We start from the raw sequence: 25,869 nt of genomic DNA on the forward strand, positions 1-25,869 counted from the left end.
CTAACAGACTCCCTTATAGAAAGCGACCCTGTTCAGTGAAACGTGTAATTGCATTCAGAAAACATTTGCACATGTTTGTTGATAAATCGCTTTTCTGTCTTTGAGCAAATTATTTACTACGCAACACTAACCAGCTGACCCATGTTGGATCAGGGCAGACCAGGTCCACCTCCAGGGGCCATGAATCCCTACGAAAAAAAAACCACTAGTGTGAGAAACAGTAAGAAATATATGAAGAAATATATATACAAACTTTGTGTATTGTAGAACAATGATCATTATTATCTTAATCACAGAGAGTCACTGTAGCATGATGAGTTGTAAAAGATATACAGTTTTATAAGGCAAACAATACATTGAACTTAAAGAATAACTCTGGGTCTTTGAACTCATGTATTGTGTGAATGACTAATAGGGATAAAAATGCTCCCTTACTGAGCAAGAACAGTGCACACGGCAACTATGAAACAGCTGCTGCAACATAGTCCAACTGTGCATTTGCCCACATCAAATTTAAATTTAAACCTAATTTAAATTTTCAAAGGCAAGAAGAGGTTGATTAAATGACCGTTTCACTCTGGTTAGTTTTTTTTTTTTATTTTAATTGGAGACAATGGGAATTCACTGGTAATCTGCTCTTACTTTTGAATGAAGCTGAACTGACCGTGACCCCACCCCACCACCCCGCTGACATTGCTCACTGTCTGTGTGTGTGTCTAATGTGTGTATCCTCTGGTGCCTCAAACAAGAACATCTCTACAACTCCAAGGCTGCTAGTATCTGTTTTATGGGTTGTGGTGCTAACAGGGTGCTAGCAGGATACGGATAAGGGTTAGAGTGCGTTAGAGTGGGTGTGGTTTCAGCGCCTGCAGCAGACACACCCTCAACGTTTTTATATATTTGCTAATTTTTTTAACCATTCAAATTTAGCTAGGTGGTTAATAGCACATTTTTCCGTGGTGTGACTAACTCAGAATGCATTGTATTACTGCTTTACACTGACTTTAAAGTGACCAGACTCCATTGACAAAAACAGGAATTTTACCTTTCTTGCTTCGATTTGTTAGTTCGTTTGTACTGCTGTGTGATACCCAAACTAACTCAAAGTGGTTTCATGAACATGACAATGAGTTCAGTGTACCTCAGTGGCCTCACCAGTCACCAGATCTGAATCCAGCAGAACACCATTTGGATGTGGTAAAAGGAGAGATTGGCAGCATGAATGCTGACAAATCTGCAGAAATTTTGTGATTAGTCATGTCAACATGGACCAGAATCTCTAAGGAACATTTCCAACATCTTGTTGAAATCATGCCACAGAGAGTAGTAGTATTAGTATGGTGTTCCTATGTTGACCACATATTATAATTACAGCTAAGTTTAAACTCATGAACAGTTGGTGCAACCAGTCTGGTGAAAAACTATCTCAGAAGTTAAGTGTCCTGTAAATCTCCTGCATTCCTGATAGTAAAAGGAGATTATTTTCCTTGTCTTGTGTGGTCCTTCCTCTTGCAAAAACATCCTTGTTAGCTGAGCTGAACACTATTGCTGATGGATTACACCAGTTAGCCAAACACAGGACTCATCAATCTGTCAGTTATCGTGTCAGACAGAGACAACACCATCCACTCGGCGAGCACAAAATACAAAATACAGGTTATTACTGTGCTACAGACGAAGGTGTTACATATAAAACGTAACATCTAATTTTCTTTTACGGTGTAGTTACAGACTATAAAACCGTAGCGAGAGAGAGAGGGATACGACATGCATCAAAGGACCTTCCATTTTTACAGAATGTTTTTTAACCACTTGGCAACCAGGATGTCCAATAACATGCTATTTTCTTAAAAAGCCAGACTGGCACAGTTGAGCTTCTTCATCTTAGAGAGCATGATCATACATTTTCAATATCTATGATTTTCAATGGCTACCTTCATGCAGGTTTGGATCCTGTATGAATAACTAACTAAGTGCTGTTTTATATGTTTTTTCTTCTCTTCTCCTTGAGGATTTGACGTCATTATTTTGCTGGTTGTGTAACGTAACCATAGAAACACAATCAAATAATTACCAAATTCTGGATAGGCCTACAAATTTTTACAGTTACTGTGGGTATAGGCATTGCTTTTCTGAGCAGGTTTTGGACCTTTATTTCAGCTCCCCTACAAAACAGTACCACAAAAGGGATTCATTAAAAAATGCTTTGTGTCATCATTTTACAGCCACTGAACTGCAGTTCTCCTGGTAGTGCTAAACCCATTTCAGCCTTGTCAGTTTTATAACAGAAGTTGCACAAGGTAATCGTATCCTGCACCACAGGCCAGAGTGACTCGGTTGCTTGAGTGTCCCTCTGCAACAGTTATTTTAATACTTTCAAACAAAAATGCATGCATGATACATGATGTGTGATTCTAACATTAACAGACATTACCAGCTCTGCTCCTTGCAGCCTGTCAGGTTAAATAAGGCCATGTATGGCTGCCCTTGGGACTTAGACTGCGGCATGTTTTACTGTACTGCATTTAAATACTATTGGCAGCCTCAGGAGGACACGGCGGACCAAGGTCCTTCAGCAAAGATGGAGCTCACACACACGCCAACACAAATACACGCTTAGACAGAGACACACTTGTGTATCATTTGATGTGGCTTGATCCAAGTTGTTTCATGTCTGCTCCAGGGACTTTATCGCTGGTTATCTCTGGTGCTCTCTGTCTTCTGGATCAAGCAGGTCTGCCTACACGCAGCCACCTGTCTGAACACCTCTCTGATGAGATTACTCACAGTGGGATTTCAGCTGTTTTTTCTTTTTGTGTATGTGTGTGTGTGTGCGCATGTGTTTTGATGTGATACTCTCTTAATGCTGCAAATGAGGGAGGACAGATGTCTCTGTGTGGATGCGGGTCTGGGTAGAAAAATGAAACAGCAGATTCATTTGAAATGCTATGCCTGTTTATTACTATATACACAGTAAATTCAATGGAATTACACAACAGCGAATAGAGTAAATGCAAATCATCAGATACAGCGCATCATGCACACATTCAGCTAAATTAATATGTTCAGCCTCCACACAAAGGAACTCGCTGCATCTCATTACGCTTCAGTGCCATTTGTTAAACAGCCCGGACATCCTTAGACATAAAAAGATGAGGATGTCTATTAATCTTTATACTTATATTGCAGTTTCAAAGATGCTGGTAAATTAAATACTTTCTGAATACACTGTGTTTGGACATTCACCCACATGCATTGTGGGTTTAAGCACTTAAGAATCCATTATGTTCTCATCGTGATGACAGCGGGTCTGAATTTACTTGTAGTGAATATATTCTGTGTAATGAGCAAAACCAATGGGACAATCAAAGACTCAATTTGAGAGACCAAGTTACATTTCAGACATTTCATGCATTTCAGCCTGAAAAGCAAAAACAACACAAGGAAATTGATTTTCACAAATCAGATTGAAACCATTGATTTTATATTCGACTCAAATTTAAAGGAATGTTTCTCAGACTGGCTGCATAAATCAAATTTCAGATTGTCCTGTGTGTGTGGGCATGTACGGCATTGAAATGAGACAATCCAATTTGTTTTTCACTCAACACCATTAGATACACCGTCTAAGCAAAAGGCTTGTGAAGTAAACCTTTAACAACACTACCTGCGAGTAAGTATCACTTGGATCGTATAAGTAAGAGAAGATTTTGCAAAAACCACAATGATGTGAACAGATGTTATATTTGTTTTATTTTGAGGAGTATAATCTGGGAGTGGGAGTCATGTAATGTATGTATGAGCCTGTCAACTACCTGTCTTGATGTGAACACATTGAGGGTGGCTTGCACATGTGCCATAGTGAGTTTTTACATGCGTGAGATGTGTGCTTATGTCTGTTAAATGGATGTATACATTTATAGCAAACACCCCACTGCCTTCTTTCCTGGGGGATTTTTCTTCTCTTCATGTCCATAAATACATGTCCACAAAGAAGGCACATTTGTCTGTTCTTGGGCAGCGTTTGACTGGCAAGCAGGGTAATAACCTTCCCGCTAGGACGGATTAGCAGCAGAATGCAAATTGCAGATGTGACACATATGCATACATCATGTTTGCAGGTTCGGAGGTTTCCATGCTGGTTGTTCAGAGGTGTGGGGCAGAGATCAGAATCGGTCATGAGTCTGCTGACACCCCATATGGCAGAAATGTTTGATGACTTGATGGGAGATACTGATGAAGATGAATAGATGGGGGTATTTATAGCTGTAAATTACCGTTCTGTGCCAGGTCTGAAACATTTTCTCAGACACCCTGCCAGTGTTTTTCACAGGCTGACAAATGCGGCATCTAGATGTCATTCCCTTGTCATTTTGTAAGGTGAAGAAAAACAATTACAACATGATTAAGTCAGAGATACTGGTTGTTTGCTTCGGTGTGATCGTTGGCCATGGGTAATCATATCCCATCAGCTGGACTAATGAGAAAGCCACAATGTGTAAATAATGGAAGTCAGTCATCCACAGTTTTATCATGTTAACAGCTTGGATATGTTAATCCCTAGCCTGCAACCGTTATTAACACACACAGTGACGTATGGATATATTAACCATCAACCTGATACGTTGTTTGCCAGAACATGTTTTGAAGTGAATCTGTAAGGTAATGTAGTCATTCACTGCAACTGGAGCTGCCCCCTAAAAGTCTGCAAGTCATTGCATCACTGAAGAAGCCCCAGAGTCCACTTGCATTTTGTCATTTAGAGTCCATAACAGGTTGTAGACGATATAAACCAAATCTGAGACGGGTGTTTGAATCGTAGAGTAACGTGACGCTGGACAGCGCAAAGAAGGGCAGCGAGATTTGTGTCTGTTGGCTACTCATATACGCTGAGTTTAGCACTGTAGACTGGGCAGCGACCGGTAAACTCCTGAAGTCAGGAAGTTTTACACTTTGGTCATATTTTTTAGGATGTTTAAACAAATGTTAAATGGGTGGTTTGTGAGGTTTAGAGATGCTGGTGAATGGATTAAAAAAAAAAAAAAAATCAACCTCTGGGCAGAGCCATGCTAGCTGTTTACCCCCAGTTCCAAGCTTTGTGCTAAGCTAAGCTAACTTTGTGCTAAGCTAGCTGGCTTCTCAACAAAATGAAAAGAGACTATGTGTTAGCACAAATTTCAGATATGTTTTCTTACTCAGGGGGAACATGATGTGAGCAGAACAAAACACAGAGGCAGACAAAATATGAAAATTATAACATAACCTCATCACCAATTATCAGAGCACACACAGCTACAAAGGCGTGTTATATTAGTTCTGTGTCCATCATGTCCTCTTCAGTTACTTTCACACAGTTTTGTTATTACTTTCCAGACTGTTGCCCTTGATGTATTATAATCTTGCAGTTGATTTTGACTGATGCAACTGCGGTTCGGTCACTGATGATGTGGCCTCTTTAGAGTCCATTTATAAATCAACATGCTGATTACTAGACGTCTTTTAAAGCTCATAAATGCTATAAAAAGCACTAATCTTCACTTACCTACTCATCAAAACATTTAACAGTGATCAGGTTATTTTCAAGTCAAGTCAATGTCCTGTGCACAGCCTTCTAGAGTCATGTGCCTGTCACAAATGATGCGCAATTCTGCCTTGCCTCTGAAAAACAAAGTGAAAGCTCTGCATGCAGCAATTAAAATGTATGAATATTCCACACCTCTTTATTCTTAATATTTAACCACAAACTGTGTTTCAGTTAGCGTTTTTATAGTAACACCAAGTTGACAGGCCTTCAAATTTCTATAAAAATCATCTTGTGTATACTACTATATACTTTAATAAATCTAGATCGATGCATTCTTTTTTGTGTTGTCTCATTTCTCAGAACATGAGGAGATGCATGCTTAGTGATAACAAGTTAAAATCTAATTAGTCTTTTTTTCTATGGAGGCAGCATGCACTATAAAAATTGTATAAATAATTAAAGTTCAATTTCCTTACTTCACCTTCCCTGATGATAGGTAATTTACCTTTAGGCTGTTGAATCTGCAGCAAAATAAAAGATGCACGTTTATCCTTTGTTACACAGACTGTGTGTTTGGCTGATCCCACCACCTGCTGCCACTAAACACTGATACAAAGAGGACTGAAGGCTCAGATGACAGTTTCTGTTTAGCACAGGACTCCATACAGCATAAAACTGACATCTTTCAATGTTTTTTTATTGTCAACAAATCCCATGAAAAGACCAAAAGCAACGATGCATCAGTCCATTCCTCAATACCTTCTGACATTCCCATTTTACAACAATTTACATAATGCGCTCTATTTCACATTTTCCACACAGTTACATTCAGGTGATAATCACAGATATGTGAGCAGATATCTGTTCTCCTCTACTCGCTGTTATGCTGTTCAATTCCCCGTTTGTCTGCACTGTCGGTTTGTTTGATCTGCTGAGCAACCCCAATTTTACAGCTTTGTCTTTGACTCCTGTTGCTTTCAATGTTTGGTAATCCTCACATAAAGATGTTTGAGATCATGAAAGACTGTTCTTAACCAGGTACCTTCCCTTCTGAGTTACACACACAGGAAGCAAAAGCTAGCAGTTAGCCATTTCTCCTGGAGAACCACTCAACAATAAATCTAGCAGTTTGGCCTATGACAATATCCTGTGGCAGGTGACCGCAAGTTTTTGTGTGGGGCTGTCTTCACAATTAATTATCATTTTAATACTTTTCTATCCAGCCATTGGCCTTAAAGCGACTGTAACCGATATTTTACAATACCAATATAGCAAATAACAATGTGAAAACAATGTGACAGGGGTTGCTTGAAGTAATGAGCCTACAGAGAATCATGTTGTAATGTTGCTCCGTAACACCTAGATGTTTAAATAAGCAACTATTTTCTGACAAGTTTGCAATGTCAGAGGCAATGAAATGCCAATGCCATGCTCATAGCTTATTTACGCTGCCCCCTAGTGCTTATAAAAAGTTATTGGTTATTGCAGATTTAAATTGTAGAATAATAATCAATAACAGCGGCAATGTCATTTATTAACTCTGAATTAAAGCTGAGGGAAGCTGCATATTGAGCTGATAATACTTTGTTGACTTCTTTCATATTACATGCTACACAATCGTTGAATCATTCTTCAATATGATTTGGTAAGAGTTTTTTTTAAAGACATTTTGGTCAAAAACCTGCATTAAAAGCTAGAAAGTGTATTTTGAATTTGGACTGTTTTGTCAAACTGCTATTTTGCAATCAAGAATAGAAATACTTCTGGTTAAAAAACATAAAGAATATCACCAGCCATATGTAAACAGTACATGGCCTTTGCTGCCCTACACAGTGCGTTAGCGGTTAGGTCTGTGTGCGGGCAGGTCCACAGGGAGTAATTTATACTTTAGGGCCTGAAATTAACCAGCTCCAAGACAGTAACTTATTATTATTATTTTTACCTTAATACACAGAATACAGAACATTTGTCTTCGTTCCTCTTTCCACAATGAATGCAGGTAGGCGCAGAGCTATTCTTTTTTTGCCACCCACTTCCCCAAACTCTTTGCATGTACAATGATTCTGTTTGGCTCTGAGCGTGGCGTAATTACATTTTAAACACATGCCTAAGAACAATAGGTGGCTCACATGGTTTTCATGGTTACTTAATTGTTTTGTGTCCCCTCATGTAAAATCCTCTTGTTGCATTAATATAGCAATTAAATCTCTTAGTTAACAACAGTAATTAATGCTGAATTATAATGTGTGAAGGTATTAAGTCACCACATTCAGCTAACGGTGACCAAGGTGTGACTCATTCATTTTTCATTCTCAGGCTTTGTGGATTCATATTATTCATTCATGATTGTAAATGTGTGCATTAATTTTTTAATTCCTGTTTCATTTACAGAGTTTGGGAACAACGTCAGGATGTTTTTTGCAGGCACCACAGCCCTCTTCTCAGTGTCTGTGATCTGTATTAGAGCAATCTGACCTAGTGGTGTGACTCTAGGTCCACTTATGCAAAAAAAATTAGAAAATTCTTTGGTGATCTTTACACTTTAACCTTTACCTATTGACACGAAGGGGAAATGCTCTCATGATATTAGTCTACCATATGAAGTGCCTCCTCTGGTTTATTTAGATTGTGTAACTATAGTACATGGTTCAGTAATTAATAAACCATAGACTTGTCATATGTAATCATGGCAGGACTGGATTTTAAATCAAACTGGATTTTTTCATCCCCCATTTGGTGGCTTTAAAGCTTCCTTATCTGACATTTTTCATGACCCTTGTAATTGTTTCTACTAATTGTTTTTGAGAAGAAGAACTTTATCGCAATTGAACTTCCTAATCAAATAAAGTTAAATGTATCAGTCTTGTTACACAAATGTAGACTAAACGCACGTGTTTCTCATGCCTCCATTCTACTGCTATGCCAACAGCACTCAACACTATCTTACTGAGAAAATAATCCCAGCAATTTAGATTACCGGCTAACTGTTGTGATGCCGCATTTTCCCTCTGATAAATTTAGACACAGCCGAGGTCATAATTTTAGCCCTGCAAATTACAACAAATTCACTTTTCTCCTCTATTGTCACTGTGCATCAAAATTATAAATAAAAAATAGGGTTATCTAATGTTGAAATAATGAATAATAAAAAGATTGCCACTGTTATATTATCCCATTGTGTTTTGAAGATGCAGAGAGGCTCATGATTGAATAATACTTTGTTTTATTATACTGTATTACCATTTCTACTACAAGGCTTTTACATCATTCTTTAATCTTGTGTTTGCAATGCTGGTTTCAGTTTCTACCAAACACATTGTCAGTATTCTGATGCATGTAATTTTGTTCTACTATCTCTATTTTGTCAGCGAAGGCAATCTTAAATTGGCTCGGTTTGGATAAAACATGTTTATTTCCCACCAGAGCTGTTATTATTAATCTTCATGGCTTGAATTCCTGAATGATCTTCAGTGTCATGCTGTTGTGAAAATGTGCTTTCAGTCAGCTCAGTCTCCCTCACACACAGCTGTGCTTTTGGAAAGTGACGTCCTGACAGCACCTGAGCCCAGCAAATCATGGTCACAATGTGATATTCTGGTCTCCACATTATTCATGGACAGGAAATGGCAGGAACTGTTGTGCAGGCTTACAGTAAAGCAACCATGTAAGGTGTTTAGAAAGGAGTTTTAAGGTGCCTTGTGGGAATTTATTCTACATGTGATTTGATAAATGATAAAAGCTTTAACCTAACCTTGGATGAAGCTGTTTAATGCCTGGAAAAAGTGTTTTCAAGGAAAAATTCAAGCTACAGTACTGTAACAATTACTGTAATAGTTGCAATTAATTACTTGTATTGCCAGTACAGTAACATGTAGAGGAAACACCATGCGATTTTATCTGAACTGGAGATGACTGACAGTTGGGGAAACTTCTTAAAAGTCACAATTACCTTATCACCTTAAGAAATAAAATTTGTGACCTTTCAAAAATGAAATCACTGAGTCATGATCAAGTCAAAACTGTTAATCTAAAGTGAAAATTAAGATCTGATATGGAGAAAAGTTTAAAATTATTCTTTCCCTCTGTATCACTGTAAACGTTACAACAGTGAACCCACATAATGGACCCTTTGCTGATTCAGGGTGCTTTAAGTTCAATTTATAAATTCTGGCTCATGTTAAAAGAGAGAAATATATGTTAGTAGGGGCATATAAAGTCTTTAATTTCCTTTTTTTTTTTTTTTTTTTTTTTTTGCACAAGCACAAGCTAAAATTCTACCAGGCAAACAGCTCTAAATAATTTGCCAGTCTTGGGGAAAACCGTTCTCATTTCATATGCTCATATTGCTGCTCTGAGCGCACTGCAGTTATCCTTGTAGCCTGCTTTGTCATTTAGAGGAGATATTCAGAGGAGACTCATATTCCAGCTTTAAACAAGGGAAACCAAGCCAGCCCTCTACCCATTTACGACTACACAGAGACCAGAGTGAAGCACAGCTCGCTTTGTGTGTCTGACTGAGCATGTCAGTCCCTTTACATCTTTATATCACATCACAGTGATTCATAAAGTATTTAATATGTGCCCTTTTCTATAAACCCTCAGTCTTAACAGAGATTAATTTCATCATGTCATGTATCATGTTTCCTTGCTGCAGCCAAACCTTTTTTTCCCTCCTTATCTGTGTATTTGTACATGCTGAGGACAGCAAAGCCGCCACCACCACCCCAAGGTGCCACTGCACATTTACTTTGTTTGTGTGCTGGTTTGTGTGTGTATGTGTGTGTGTTTGGGTAAGAATATATGTCTGGGGTAGATGGAGGATGTGTTAGGTTAGGGGATTACATGAATGACTGTGAGTGAGGTGTTTTGCTTTGTGGCGTCACAGTATGTTAATGACAACCTTGTTTCAACTATAATGAGTTTCCTGCTGCATAATTCTTCCCAGTCTGTATGTTTCATGGAAGTGACAGCAAATTGTGCCAATTACTTGCATAATTGACATATAAGTATGATGAATCACATGCTGTATAAATACGACTTATTTATGATTGTGGCTCATTAGTTTGAATCATGTATGAATGAACACGCTCAGAGTCAAGATTAGGTATCTTTGTTTACATTTGTCGAGAGAACATGATTCAGCTGTTCCGTCCAACCTTTAAAGCTGGATCAGCTGTAATATGTGTCATTAGGTGGTAGCATAATCTAAAATTATTATTTTAATGTGCATTTTCAGTTTGATTAAATGACAATTGCAGTATATGCTGATATGCATGGTTAATTGTTGACATTAAAAGCAAGTCATACTGTTTTAATAGATGATGCAGATAGGTCAAATCTGTTGATAATTAGCTTGGCAAAGGCATCAATTTTTTCAATGTTACAATGACAGTTTTAGTGACTTTCCAAACTCCACTGAAGTAAGTATTTACATAAAATGAACTCAAACTGCTGTGAGTTAGTACTGCCTTAATAAAGACCATTTCCCATAACCACAACAACGCTGTGGGTTTAAAATCACCAGCTTGACAACTGGCAGGCAGCTGAACTGTGATGCAAAGGCAGAGGGGACAGAGGGGTTTCAGCTAACTGCATGGGTAGACTGAGTAAATGACTGTGACGACCCAAGCAGAGAAATGTGGTGACACTTCCACTGACACTTCTCACTTGTTACTGTTGGCATGTTCTATAGAAAACACAGTTTAAATCAGAAATCTCCTCCTTCACATGACTGTTCAGACTTCAGTTTTGTATGTATCTGTAATTTTGGAGACAAGGGACATACAAGAGACACATCCCAAAAACCACTAACATTTATCCACAACTGTTAAAGACTAAACTTTCTGGCACTGCATGACTTTTTTGCCACAAATACATTTTTTGGGGACAAATGATTATAGAAGTATAGAACCTCCTCTCACCTGTAATTGTTTTAGCTTGACATTTAATATTACGCAGAGTTCAAATTCAAATAGCAAGCACTTAAGATACTAATTTATCTAGCTGAACAACAGTTTCCTTGGGAGTGATGTTGGAACATTGGCTCTGTATTTTCAGAGTGTGGTGCTTTCATCACTTATTAGTTTAAAAATCACAAAGAAAGTCCAAAATCTTTTTTTTTTAATCATTTTTGATTTTGCCTCATGTCAAGTAATGTTTTGGGAGAAAACACTGTTAGCCCAACAGTCATGCATGCTCTTTTCTACAATGTCAGTCACATTCACTCTCCTAGGCTGCCACCTCCGTGGTCTGACAAAAATACACGCAGGAGACAAAACAGAAATCCATTAAATACTTGATGCAGCTATGAATAAAGTCAGAGGGCTACCTTTGCAGCTTTAATCATCCCCATGGACTCATAAAGCTGCTGACCCAGATGGCAACCAGGTTGTGGAGAGCATGCAGTTATTTTTGTGTGAATATTAGCAGCAGTGCGCCCTTCCTGGTCTGCCTGTACAGAGACACACTTTTAGGTGAGTTGTTTGCGCCGTCTAAATCTGTGCCGAGTGCAGCTACATGGATACTGTATGACCCAGGTCCAGGTCTAGAGGGAGAGAGGGCGAGAGGAACATGACTGAAGCCAAGCGTGCAGAGAGCAGCCTGGGTTGTGCACAAGAACAACCTCTGCATGTGGAATGAGTTCCAGGCAGGAGGCAGAGAGGAGAGGAGGAGGAAGCACTAGCGCAAGTGCAGCAGGCTTCTCAGCACTGGTATGTTAACAACACACCAGGTTTTGTGTGCGCCTATGTGTGCGCGCATAGTACACTCTGTGTGTGTGTGTGTGTGTGTGTATGTGTGAGTGTTATCTGGTAGATGGTAGGGCATGATTGGCGTGTGCATGAGGGAGGATGGGGCTGCAAGACAGTGATTGGTTGTGCTCCCTTGTAGGGTGTGGCCAGAATATGAATGACTGCTCCATCCTTTCACGCTGCCAGGTTTTGGGGACAGTTACCGAGGAGGGATGGGGTGTTTGAGATTGTGCGTGTGGAAGGGAGAGTGTCGGAGCTTGTGAGAAAAGGGAGGAAAGAAAAGGGGAGGGTGGGGGGGGACGGAGAGAGAAAGAGAACAGGAGCTTGTGAAGAGAAAGAGGGAGGGAGCTTCAGGCAGCGAGGCTGGACTACCGCTCAAACACTGCAGTCTTTCTTTTGCTTCTCTGAGGAAACTGTCTTTCTCTTCTCCCTGCCTGTCTCTCCTTCTTGTTCCTTCTTCTCTCGCTGCTTGGCCATGACCCTGGTGGACACCTTGATCTCCTTGCCCACCTAGAGAAGAGGAGAGAAGCATTGTAGCGGAGGAGGGAGAGGCGAGAAGAAGGGACACCGCACACTTTGCCTCACTGATGAGAGTCTGGAAATTAATTAACCGCCGTCAGCACAGAGGGGGGAGCGCAGAGAGGGGCTCAGAGTGAGGTGCAGGGAGAGAATAAGAGGGAGTTGAAGAGGCTGAATTGCTAGATGTGTGAAGAATAGGCTGTGGAGAGAGGCAGAGCAACCCCCAGACACTTTTCAGAGACAAATAGGAGTTAGGGCAGAGGCAAAATAAGCAAGGAGGAAATTGTGCAAGGCAGGAATTCAACAGGGATACTAATTCAAGAAGCCAAAGAATGGTCCGCTCACACGCGTTATTCATTCCTTCATGCTTCTTTTCAATCTTTCTCTCACATTCATAACACCATCCTTCCCTCCCATCTCCTTGTCTTGTTTAGATCTTTCTTTCTCTTTTTTTTTTTTTTTGCATGTGAGCAAAAGCACATCAACATCCACAACCACAACCACATGCTGAACACTCGACACGACTTGAGTGTAGCATTTAATTCTCAGTGGATGTGAGAGAAGTTGATTAGCTGAAGCAGGGGGTGCTGTTACCTCCCGGCAGAGAGCACCTGCTCAGGAATCTCTCATGAGACCAGGTAGGACGTTTCTGGATCATTTTGTCAGCCCGAAAGCAGCTGGAGAGGTCGAGTTGAAGCCCTCCAGTCATTTACCTGATTGAACCGTTACGAGATGAAACTGCAAACCAGCTTATCTCTAAAGAGCATGACACCTGTGTTTGAGGGATTACGGAGAGGGAAACAGGGATGTGCAGATGTGTATGTGCTTGTTGGGATTATGTCCTAAGTATACAGAATTACACAGGTGTTGCAGCAGGATTATACAAAGTCTCCTGCTGAATATAGTGGCACTATAGGATTAAAGGAGAGGAACTCAAGAGAAGTGAATGGCAGCACATTATCTTTCACAGATTAACTCAGATCAAGTGTGATCACACGTGGGGTATAATTAAATCAGCAGTTCCAGAGTTTGAGAGGGGTCATAATTATTTTAGAGCTAAACTGAGGATAGGTAGAAACATTACCAAAATTGTCTCTCAGCCCTTGTTGGAATAACTTCAGTCCCTCATTGTGGACTTTGATCAGACCTGAAGTACTCAGAGTGACTATTAAAGACTCTTAAAGCTCATTCAGCTTCCATAATGAGACGCTCGAGCACAGATGAGACTCCGTACCGGCGTAGTCCATCTTTGGACAGTAAACCTGACACGCCACCGTTCACTTCTGGGTTTCACCGCTTCAGTGGAGAGTTTGAGTACAAGCGGCCGCCGTTCGCATTTGGCTTCCACACAACTAAGGGGCCGCAAACGTCCAAGGGACGCTACGCACAGGGGAAGAAGTATGTGGTGTTTTACCTGGACCTCTCCTTCATATTCCTCCTAGAACTGCGGCGCTGCAGGATGGCCGAGGGTTGCATGATGGCCCTGCGCTATGGAATGGTCTTCTTCAATCTTCTCTTCTGGGTGAGTTCTTTATCATACATGCAGTGTGGTGTTTTGCTTTCTTGACTTTTACATGTTTGTGCCTCTGTTATGCAGATTTTTCTTATCTTGTTTAGAGGGAGCCCTGTTATGTGTGTCAGTGCAACCAGAGTGATGTGAGAGGAGTGAGGAGGGGGGTGGGGGAGTGTGAGAAAGAGACAGATCATGCATTTAGATCATGGTTACAAAGCCCACTGTGTGGGTGAGTCGAGCTTTCTCTGTTCCCTATACAGTACTTTAAGTGTGGGTGTACACTGCATTGTTTGCTGTGTTAAGCTTTGGCATATTTAGAGCTGACATTTGTGTGTACACTAGTTAATCACAGTGTTATCACTGTGCTGTAATTCTTCACCTGCCTCTGCTTCGGCTTCACCCCCCTCCCCACACAACAGTGCTTCGCAGCCCATCAAGGCATCTGCTGTCAATCCGCTCTATCTGGCTGATCATATCTGTTTGCCGTGGGGATGTTTGAGCCTCGGTGTGTGTCTGCCTCTGTCAATCCCACTCCGATAGCCCCACAACAGATCATTTTCATTTGAACTGTGAAGCCTGTCACGTTGCCCAGCAGCGCTTCAGATTTAAAGATCTCGATTTTGTGTCACAGATTCCCTTTGTGCAATCCTTGGCAATGTGTCAGAGAGTTTTGAAGTGACGCTCACCTCCATGGTTACTTTTGTGGGATTACTTTTATTTGTCATATGTCTGTTCTTATTGGTAATGGAATGAGGCCCAGAATGCTGAAACGCAATCTAGTAGCCAAGATGCAATCTCCCACAGGGTATGAGTGACCTCTTCACCCTCACATCTTCTGTCAGCTACAAACTGCTGTCAAAGAGGAATTGCAGCGCTTGTTATTAGCACTGTGTGTGTGTGTGTGCGTGTGTGTTGCCGCTGGGGATAAATAATGACCACTTGACCACAACCAGCTACAGTCCTCTCCTCCTCAGAAGCCAATCATGTTATGATCCTCCAGGTGAGAAGAGAGTAGCTCCTCCAATATAAAGCTTGTCTTTGAAAATAATGCATCTGAGTCACAGCAGCAGCTGATGGCTAATGTCAGACCTCAATGTCGGCACCATTTCAACAGCAATTTACAAGCTGTTACTTGTCAACTGCTTCACCAAGATCCAGTTTTTGCACAGCTCATTCAAAATTTAGGCTTTTATGGGGGTGACTTCATAGGTATTAATGTGACCTCAATATTCTGCAGACAGTAGACTGGATGATTATATGAACATTGATCTATTCAAAATATATTTGATTTCATCTAAAGTGACACTGCAAATTAGATTTTACATCCTACATGGAAATGAGGAGCATAGAAGGCGCTCTCATCAACAGCTCGCACTTATATAAATTATTCTTATCACTGAGATTCCCAACACTCAGCCGTTAATAAGTTCATACGTAGCTTCAGAGAAAGTAATCTATTTTAAAATAGTGCTCAATCAGTCTTGGAATTCTTGACTGCAAATGGAACAATCTGAATAGCATCTTCTACACCATGCAGTGAGAAAAACAGGTCTGATTATTGGACTTACTATTAACTACTTTTTGAGGATTGTGATTTTTGAAAGAGTTGGAAGTGAGTGGTCATCCTGAGTTGATCACAACTTGAATAATCTTGCAGTTTGTCCTTGATATTAACAGATTACATCAGATTGTTCAGATGGGACTCTTACATGTTTAAAGTGGAACGGAAGGCAGTAAAGGAACAATATTTTTGTGGACAGGGTTTATGTTTTCATATACCACCCACTCCTGTCGAAGACAACCAGCCTAAGATTCTTTGCTTCTGCACAGTGACAAATTGGTCTGGTTGAGAAATTGCTGATTTCCCAAAATCAGAAAGTGGAGTGGTTGGTGCTGATTTTTGTATTGACACAGTCATTTCAGTGAAGTACTTCACTACTCTATAATTCAATCCTGCTGCATCAGGAAACTGTGGTGCGAATTTTCTTTGATATCGCAATAAGAAAATTATAATTTTTCATTCTGAAAACACCTCACAGGATTGCAAAGAATGACAGCAGCCTACTAAAAGAAATGCTCAACTTACTGGGTGAGAGGACAGAGAAACTTCTAAGTGAAAGTTTCTCACAAACTAAAATTAAACTCAGTAGTCTCGTTTAAACTGCTAATATTGAGTTTATTGTCTTATGTTAAAACAATTAGTCAACTGGTTGGTTGATCAACAGAAAATGAATTGCTAGTGATTTTCATAATTGTTCAAAATCAGCCAAAATCATCTTTTTCCAAATTTGAGGATTTCCTGTTTTTCTCTCTATTGTCTCATTTGAAATCAAATATCTTTGAGTGTTGGATTGAACAAGATTTGAATATGTTTGCTAAGGCTGAGGAAACTTGTGATTAATATTAATTTTTTACTATTTTTAACATTCATTTGCATAAATTATTAATTCATCAATTGAAAAAAAGTCAAATTAATCAGTAATGAAATTGAATTGCTGTTTGTTGCAGCACTAATAGTCCAGAATTTCTCCCTCACTTACTGACTGGAGTCCTGCTCAGCAGTATTGTGCCAATTCCTGCCCCTAGTGGCCAAAAGCTTTATTGCAACTTTACTGGTGAATTTATGTATCACTATATAAGGGACTGGAGTCTTAAAACACTGCATAGATTCACTGTGTGTACACGCACAAACAAGAATATACATTTATAGTCTTTATTAGTTGCATGTAAGCATGGGTCCATTTTATAAATCTCAATCACAGTTTGCCATTAATAAATGTAGAAATGCTCATAGAAATCCATTTATATGTCAATATTTTTGGCCGCCTCAACACTCTTACACACTTTAGACCCATCAGCGAACAGAGTAGCAGAAGATGATGTGCAGTTTGCACTGACTGCTTCTTACTGGCAAGGTTCTCAAGCAGCACCAGAGCAGCTGTCATTATGCACAATCATTAAGCAGGGCTATGGATATTTATAGCACCCATACCACTAATTCATCACATGTACCTGTAAACCATCATCGCAGTTATATCTCAGTCATCATTATTAAATGTCAGAAGGATGGCCAATGATTAATTTATAGAGCTCTTATTGAAACAAACTACTCAAGATAAAATGAAAATATCAACATGGGGAAATGATGGCTCAAATTTAGATAAATTTATATAAAAAGGCTGATAGAATTCATCTCTCATAAATAATTCAAAATTAAGTCTATATGAACCTTTGATTGACTCCTTCCAGAGCGTGGTGTAGACTGCAAAAAAACATAACACAAACAATGAAACTGTTTATCTACGAGTATGCATAAGGTACGCCTTGTGGGTCATGCCTATCCATGGTTTGCGTGCGTACAAATCATTTATACATCTGGCCCTAGGATTCTGATGTATACTGTGGTGTGACAGACTGTTTTTTAGGCACAAGACTTAAAAAAACAGTCTTTCCAGGGGCAGCAACAGAAGAACTGGGCAGTTATAGCATGTGCATGACAGCCACCATGGCTGAAATGACAAAAAAATTTTAAAAAGTGCCACTGAGAGAAACTCAGCGCAGTACATGCCTGGCTGTTTTAACGCACAGATGATCTCTGTGAATTGCAGAGCGAAAAATAAAAACACCATATGAACAAATGCTTAGCACCAAAGACTGCAAATATAGAAATACGAGAATCTCACCACTTGCCACTTTCACCGCTGAGTAAACCCACTGGGAGAGCAGGATCAATGACAAAAATAATCAAGAGAAGAATCAGTTTGTCTGCCAAGAGCAGTACATGTACAGGAATTTGTCATGTTGCAGATACGCATTGACAGCTAGATTACAAAATGACAAACTGCGCACACACTTAGAAAACCAAGTGTTAATATCCATGTCAATTTATATGAACCTTGTACCTTGAGTCTGTGTACCTGAGGTTTCTACTCTTTTCTCCTGTTAGAAGGTTTTTTGTGAATCAAGCGTCTAAGGATAGAGGGTGTCCTATACTGCACAGACTGCAATACACCTTGAGACAAATCTGAAAGCCTGAAAAGTTTCCAGCTGGTTCTTGTGCAAAAGAACAGAAGCTGTAAATTCACAGCAGATATAATGGATTGCAGTAATAACCCAGGGTCATTGCAAATAAAAAAATACCAAAGCCTTTAAGAGAAACATCTCGAACCACCCCTGCAGCGTGATCTACTTATATATTGTCTGCCTGTATTTTCACTATGTAACACACAGAATTTCACCAAAACCACAACAAAGCATTGCTAATTTTGCAGCTTCCATTGATCTCTAGCCTGGTTATCTGTTAATCTTTGTCACACCTCAACTCGGTTTGTCTTAAATCTGATCAGTTTAAGACAAATGTCCGTGAACTACAATTGGATTGGGGTTTCCCCCAACTGGATGAAATGAAAAAGATAAGTTACAGGCCTTGTGGGTGAGTGAGCTGTCTCTCAGTGGGACATTTTCAGGTGTTTAAGATTGAAGGCAGATCTTCCTGCTCTCTTTTCCTCTCAGCTTGGCATCACACAGCTCTGTCGAGGTAGGCATCAAACTGCCAATCAACCACACCGTGCTGCTCTGAGAGCAGCAGGGGGTGGGGGAGAACAAAATTGTGGTAGAAGAGGTCAGGATGCTTTCTGTTATTATTGCCAGTTTAATATTACAGCCTTCATTTACACATGAAAATGAATGAAAGCAGGACTGGACCTCATTTACAGTGATGCTGAGTAACAGTTTAAAATGACTCAAAATAATACAAAATAATAAAAGACAAAAGAAAACAATTATATAGTAACAACTACTTAAAATACGTTATAAATAAGATAGATAGATAGATACAAATATGGATACAAAAGACAAATTAAATAAAAAAAATTACAGAATGAAATTTCTACTGAAGAATGCAAACAAAATGGATCTTACACAGAGGAAGTTTTTCCCAAAAGAGAAAAGTTAATAGTTTGTTGCTCAGTCAGTTAGATACAGGCTACTATTATTTTTCACTTATGTCATGCTCACTGAAGCAGAAGGTTTTTATGGATTTTACTAAAAAAATTTTAAATGGTTTTGTTGCTTGCATTTCTCGTTGCCTACTTATTTAGTTTCCAATCTGAGTGATTTCACCAATTAATCTCTTGCTCACTCTTGCATATAAAGCAACTAATGACAGACTTATTCCAAATCTCCTCTCTGAGTGGAAGTATTTGCTCCTCTGTGCAGCGAAATACCATTTGCTAAATGTCTAGAAATGCGTGAATTACATTTTCTTTGTAGATTTTATTTCGAAAGTGGATGAAGTTGTGTTTTCAGTCAGCGTACTGGCTCATGACAGAGAAACCAGAAGCATCAGGACTTTCTGGGACAAACTGTCTGCTCACGTTGCCATTGCTGACTAACTTGCTCTCAAGGCAACTGCAAGAGGTCACAGAGTCAGACTGTGATGGGTTAGTGTGAACAGTCATTATGATTGAGGTCGGGAGCTGCTGGTCTACGAGTGCAGATGATAGTATCTACAGGAGCGAGCTGACTGCTGTCCTGCTCTAGAAATGACTGTTAAGCTCTGCAACTTTATGCATGTTTTGTTGCAGGAGGACAATAGGAATCTGGCCCTGTTCATACCTGACATTAAAGCAACATTATGTAACTATTTTACCTTAAAAGAACAGCTTCAGAATCATTTTGATGGCACACTCCGCGCCCCCAACTCCTGTTCTTGCTCTGTGTAACTTTGGTGAGTGGGTGCAATCTCCTGTGAGAAATGCAACAGAGTGACAGAGTGACTGTCAAAATGACAGAATCAGGCCCAGGGCAATGCCAAACTGTAGATCAGTTAAAAAGACTTAGAAGTCATTAAAAAAACAGCATTCATCTCTGATATCCAGCGTGGAAACTTTTAAAATATCAAGAATTATAAACAGTTTGGTGTGTTTATTACAGCGAGGCCCAGGATCATGGGTAATATACACCATCCAGCTGTGTTTCAGCTCAGTGAGTGGGAGTCGGAGCTCCAGTCAAACGATTGATAGATTGTTTTCTGTACATTAAAACAGCTTAACCGCTCAGACTCGGAGGCCAACAGAATTCATTATCACTTGTGGCTGCAGGGGTTACTGTGGCTAAGCAAAGTTACCTTTTGTTGCTTTAACATGTACGCAAGTGTCTTCTCACTTGGCGTTAGAATAAAACAGCTTTACCCCAAAACTTGATTAAATCTGTGTGAAGCTTTGCAACTACTAGTTAATATGTGTTTGTGGTTTTTTTTTTCTCTTTCTCTGTTTTAAGTGATTTTAACTGAAAAGTAAGTAGCAAATTGGTTTAAACCTAGTTTCACTCTTTTTTTATGTCCCCAAGCATTCAAGTTATGCTCCCTGCTGCAGGCACTTATAATCTCTGTTTACATCAAACAGAGCTGTCTTACAGCGTTGACAGCTCAGACAATGCTTCTGGTAATAGACAGGGAAGAGAAAATGTGGGAGAAAACACAAATGAAGAGTTAATAATGAACCAGACTCCCCCTAAGTAAGAACAGTTAAATTGCAGTGTTTTGTGATACATATAAACAGATTTTTGTATCATTATCTGTTTTTGTCTATTTCTAAATATTCCAAATCAAACCCAGTAATTTAGTAATTTAGGTTGTTTTTAAAAAATAGAAAAATAAGAAAAAAGAAGGTAAAAAATATTCAGCCATAGAAAATCCCTACACAGCATGAGCTACATTATTGTATTTTAGCAGTGGTAGATGCAAATGGATGCAGTGTTACTATAGTTATTAATATATACATTTCTTTGAGTCTCTGTACCTTCCTTCCAGAGCCCACATGTGGAACACAGCCATTACTTAGTCTGAACTCCGATCTCATTCTTTCATGTCATTAAAAAGTGTAGATTGTCATGGAAACTAGTCTTTTACTTGCTCCGCATTCAAAGGAATCACAAGGTCTGCATTTGTTTGTCCATGTGTGAGTGTGTGTGTGTGTGTGTGTGTGTGTGTGTGTTCACATACTACATGTCACACACTTTGGCATAAATCAAGTCAACAGCAGCAAACACATCTCACTCAGATTGGAATCCAATGACTCTTCACTTACTCGAGGCCACAGTCAGTTACTCTTGTGTTAATTCCCATTACTGTAAGTGAGTAAAATGAACTCAGTGCTCTAACCTCGTACATTAACGTCTGTGTGGGTGAGAGCAGCCTGAGTATCACATCTTCCCAGACAAAACGTCAAAAATATATGTATAAAAAAAAGGAGGGGGGGCAGATGTCTGCGCCTCAGGACAAATGCTGATTAGCAGCAATGACTCTACCATAAAATTGCAACAGTGGGCAACTCAAAAATATGCGACGACGCACAACACTAATCGTCCTCAGCAAAAACCACCACAGAGCTGCGAAAAGCACCCCACAGCTACAAAATACCAAAATAAGACTCTCATTTACAGCCACTTTTTAATTAATCTTGTTAGCACAAACGTGGCTTTTCCACACCGCGGGTGGGTGGAGGGGATGAAACACATGCAGTGGTTGTTGAGACTGGGACAGAGGAAAGATAGGAAGAGAGCAGGCAGAGGGAAGAGACTGAAGACGTGTCCTCTGAAGTCGTGTTTACTTGTCATCGTAATGTAGGTCAGAGCCCAGTGGAGGATCCATAGATTGCCAGAGTTGTGAATGGGTTGCATCTGTCTCCACTGATTTAGCCAGATCAATAGAAATTGCCTTTCTACTGATTTGAGATCTGTCAGCTCCGCCCCGCCCAGCCCCTGCTGCCACACAGTCCATCGATTTGCAGCAGGACTGGGCGGGGGGGTGGGGTGGAGGGGGGGACGTGCACAGCATGAGTGGTCCCGATAATAGGCCTGCAGTTTGCATTTGCTGAGTTTGGCATGTTTGTGCACAAAGCTCACAGGCATCAGTGTCACGCCCACGTTCCGATTGTGGGGAAACGCAGGGACACTGAGGATGCCTTCCCCATATGATGACATATTTTTGTGTCTGAATGTCATCTGTAGTTTCATCAGATCTGGTAGATTTGTCAGGTTAGTGCAGTAGGTAGTGTCGGGACATGTGGTTAATTCTGAATAAAGCCACAATTAAATACATCTTAAATACACAGAAGTTTATTCTATGACAGATTCAGTTGAAAATATCCTTTAATAAAGCTCTCCAGGCTTTTTATTGGCTCAGAAAGAGGCTTAGGTGGTGGCTCAGTGAGGCTGCTCTGCCTTTATCTTCACTGCCAGTTTAATACTCAAACCCTTTTGATTCCAGTTTTCAGCTTTTATAGACACCAGATTTTGGCGTAGCCACAACACTGACCTACTTGAAGCAGTCTTTAGCTTTTTGAAATCCAATTTTCTTCCATGTTTCCATGGTTATGAAAAGCAACAGCCACATAGATTTGTCAGAATGAAGTCATGACTTTATTTGTTCTCACCAGTGATATTTATAAGTGATGTGTGAACACTTTCATTTTCTAATGATATGAAGTTACTAGCACAAATTGTTACTGGTAGGGCACATACAGTTTTAGATTGAATTACAATGCTCTGACAAATTCCATGATAAAGTTTTCCTTCTGCATCGTTAGGTTATAATAGTAGCAGAACATTCATTCTTCAACTGAATTCAATTAAAACGTCGGCCAGAGTTGCCCTCTAAATCCTTATGATGTGGAGGAAAAAAAAGTGAAACAAAAGATAAAAATCATTAAATAATCATGTTAAGGCATCAGGAAAGCCCGTTGATGGCAGTAAAAAGATTACATGCAGTTAATAAGCCTTATAAAAAGTGGGGTTTTGCCTTGTGTTGTTTTTATCCTGCCTGTTTTCCTCGGACGCACCAACATTACTCTGACTTCTTGCCAGCTCACTTTTCAATGGTTGAACAAAGTTGGAAATTGTATTGATGCTACTGATAACATGACTCATGGCCTTTGTGGACTGCCAGTGTAATTCGCATCACAGTCTGTTCTAATTGCCCTCCCAAAACACTTCTTTTTAAATACATTTCCATTTCCTCAGGTTACTGAAATTCACCGTAAAAACCTGTCCTGAGGCGATTTTATAATGATAAATCCCCTGTGCTTCTGTCATCATTGCTTTATATTCAAGTTGGCAAACATACTACTGTCAACGCTTCAGTGACTTGGGTATATGCAAACATAAAAGTACAAATTACTGATGTGCTCTGTGTTTAAAAAGATGTAAGTGATATTAATGATGTAAATTCAAGGTTAGGACCATGGGCTTGAAGCCTGGCTCCAGACTTCTGGATCACACCCACATCTCTGATTTGCTCAGGTATTGTTCTCATTAAAGGCTGTTTCAGGACACGGTGACAATGACAGAAAAACAGCAACAAACCTGGATGTGAAACTTCTTGTAAATCCATGTGCAGAAATAGCAACTCTCAAATTAAATCAACATAATTATGTCTTTGATCGGTTAAGTTAACTGCTCCTAGCAACTTCGACAGCAGCTTCCATGCCAACTGGAACTGACATTGGAAATCGCAGATGTGTCACTAACTGCCAATCAGTTAGGGCAAACCAAACAAGTAACCTCCCCCTCCCACCAAGAAAGTGGCCAACATGAACACAGTGTCAGGCTTCAAAGAGGATCACGTTAATTGTCATCTACTGTAGCGCCATGGACCAAGCAAACAACATATGCTAGCTAGGCTAGCTGTTTCCCCCTACCTCCAGTCTGTATGCTAAGCTAAGATCAGCTAACCAGCTGCTGGGTGTTGATTCATGTTTATCTTACAGGCATGAAAGTAGTGCAAACCTTCTAATCTAACTGAGAAAGAGGGCAAATAAGTATATTTCTCTATAAACGTTTTTCTATTTATTCCTCTAAATGTAAACTGCCCTGCACTTCCTCAATGTTTACAACTATTCCTTAGAACCATAATACCGCCACTCCTCACAAAATGTGCTCCATAACTGTAAACATGTTTATGTTTATATTCACTGAATCACCCATTTACCACACATTACTCATGAAGAAGAGCTCTCACTTCTCTCCAGCACTTTTCCAGATAAGCCCGGGGACTGAGTGAAAGTACTTAGTGAGGGGTGTGCTCACTGTTTTGTCAGTATTCTGACAGTGAATTATTTTCTCCGCTGCATCAGTCTGGCATGACTGCAGTGAGGCTGCTCCCTGTACACAGATGGCCTTGTTTTCTCCTGGCAACAAAGGACATTTCTTCAAACAGGTATAAATATATATCTTTTTTAAAAAAAGCTTACATAATACTGCAATTGTCACAAAAAAATGCAGCCAAAAGCCAGTTATATTGAAAATATTTGCTGTCCGTTCTTCAAAGGTTCTCTGTAAGAGTCCTAAAATTAATAAGTATTGAGTAATCACAGTTGACAGATCTGAGTCATGAAATTTTTAAAATATTCATAAAGGACAGTAGAGGATTGGATGTGTCAAAGCGATGTGCAGCACAGTGTGAAAACAGCATGTAGCTGCACTGCTGTGATAGGTTCCTCTGCTACTGTAAAGGTAGGTCCCTCTTTTTTAGGTTACTATAGAAGGATTAAGATGTCACATGGCAGACCCAGTATATGAGCCTCAGCACTGATGTTCAGGTTGGGGAATATAGTGATTTGAATAATCATCCATTTAAGTGAGATTTACCCAAAATCGAGTGGCTGCCCATCAGCATAATCCCTCCAATTCCACTTTGTTTTACTCAGCTGACCATGTGTAGCCGCTTGAGGCAGTATTGAAAAGTAGCGGGGGGGGTGTCACTGAAAAGCCGGTGTGGAAACTGAGACTGTGTCGATGGTGTTGTGTAAGACAAGGATGTATCTAAGATGTGCATATGGAGAGGTTTTCTGTGTTAGCATACAGCAGTGGGCTGTTAACCTCGCAAGCACAAGGGGCCCCCGTTGGTCTGTCTCATTACAGATGGAGACCAGATGGAGGCAGCGAGCTCTAACACCTCAACAACTCTGCTGACGAAGGGGGGGAAAAAAACAGCTCGATGCACCTAATTGACAGCGTGGTGTCACGAAAGGAGTTTTAGTTTAAGGACTGTCCTCTAGGTCGTCTGTGCGAGCAGCTTATCACAACCCACAGGTTTTTATTAGACGACCTCTACCGGCCATAGTAATTACGAGGGAGCAAACGAGAAAGGTAGGCGGTGTGGAGCGACAAAGTCTGCATTAGGATGACGTTTGGGTGGATGCACGGGTCAGCAAAACACACACAGGAGACTGCTATTCATTTCCTGTGGGTTTATTATTGTTACCATGACAGCTATGCTAAGAAACAAACTATAGGTTGTATCTAAGGGTACAGGTACAAATGATCTATGTGGTCATTTAAGTTGGACAACTTGCTGTTAGTCTCGGCTGCAATGGAGTCTCAAGTAGAATACATAAACAGCAGAGTGACACTGATCAATGCTGAGCGGATCCTGCTGCGGCTGCCGAGGAGACGCTAAAAGGGACCAAGCAGGAACAAACTTCTTGTTCTGTGTGACGCAAATAAAAAACAAAGTCAGTGTTAATTATCATCGGGGCGCAGGGAATGGTGGGGGAAAAAAAGGC

General features: G+C 40.0%; 1 protein-coding gene across 4 annotated transcripts in view; it reads left to right on the forward strand.

The window, feature by feature from the left end:
• Positions 1–25,869, forward strand: part of tspan4a (tetraspanin 4a) — a 120,604-nt gene that overhangs the window by 12,207 nt on the left and 82,528 nt on the right. For 2 of the 4 annotated variants that reach the window (XM_018683418.2, XM_018683419.2), the window contains exon 2: positions 14,235–14,314. In XM_018683418.2, the coding sequence (XP_018538934.1) occupies positions 14,252–14,314 (63 nt within the window). In that variant the 5' untranslated portion in view covers positions 14,235–14,251. Of the gene's footprint in view, positions 1–12,560; positions 14,315–25,869 lie in introns of those variants that run through there. The other 2 variants (XM_018683417.2, XM_018683416.2) reach the window with 2 other exon arrangements.

The sequence above is a fragment of the Lates calcarifer genome, linkage group LG2, assembly GCF_001640805.2.
Source record: "Lates calcarifer isolate ASB-BC8 linkage group LG2, TLL_Latcal_v3, whole genome shotgun sequence".
In the NCBI taxonomy this organism is placed as follows: Eukaryota; Metazoa; Chordata; class Actinopteri; family Centropomidae; genus Lates; species Lates calcarifer.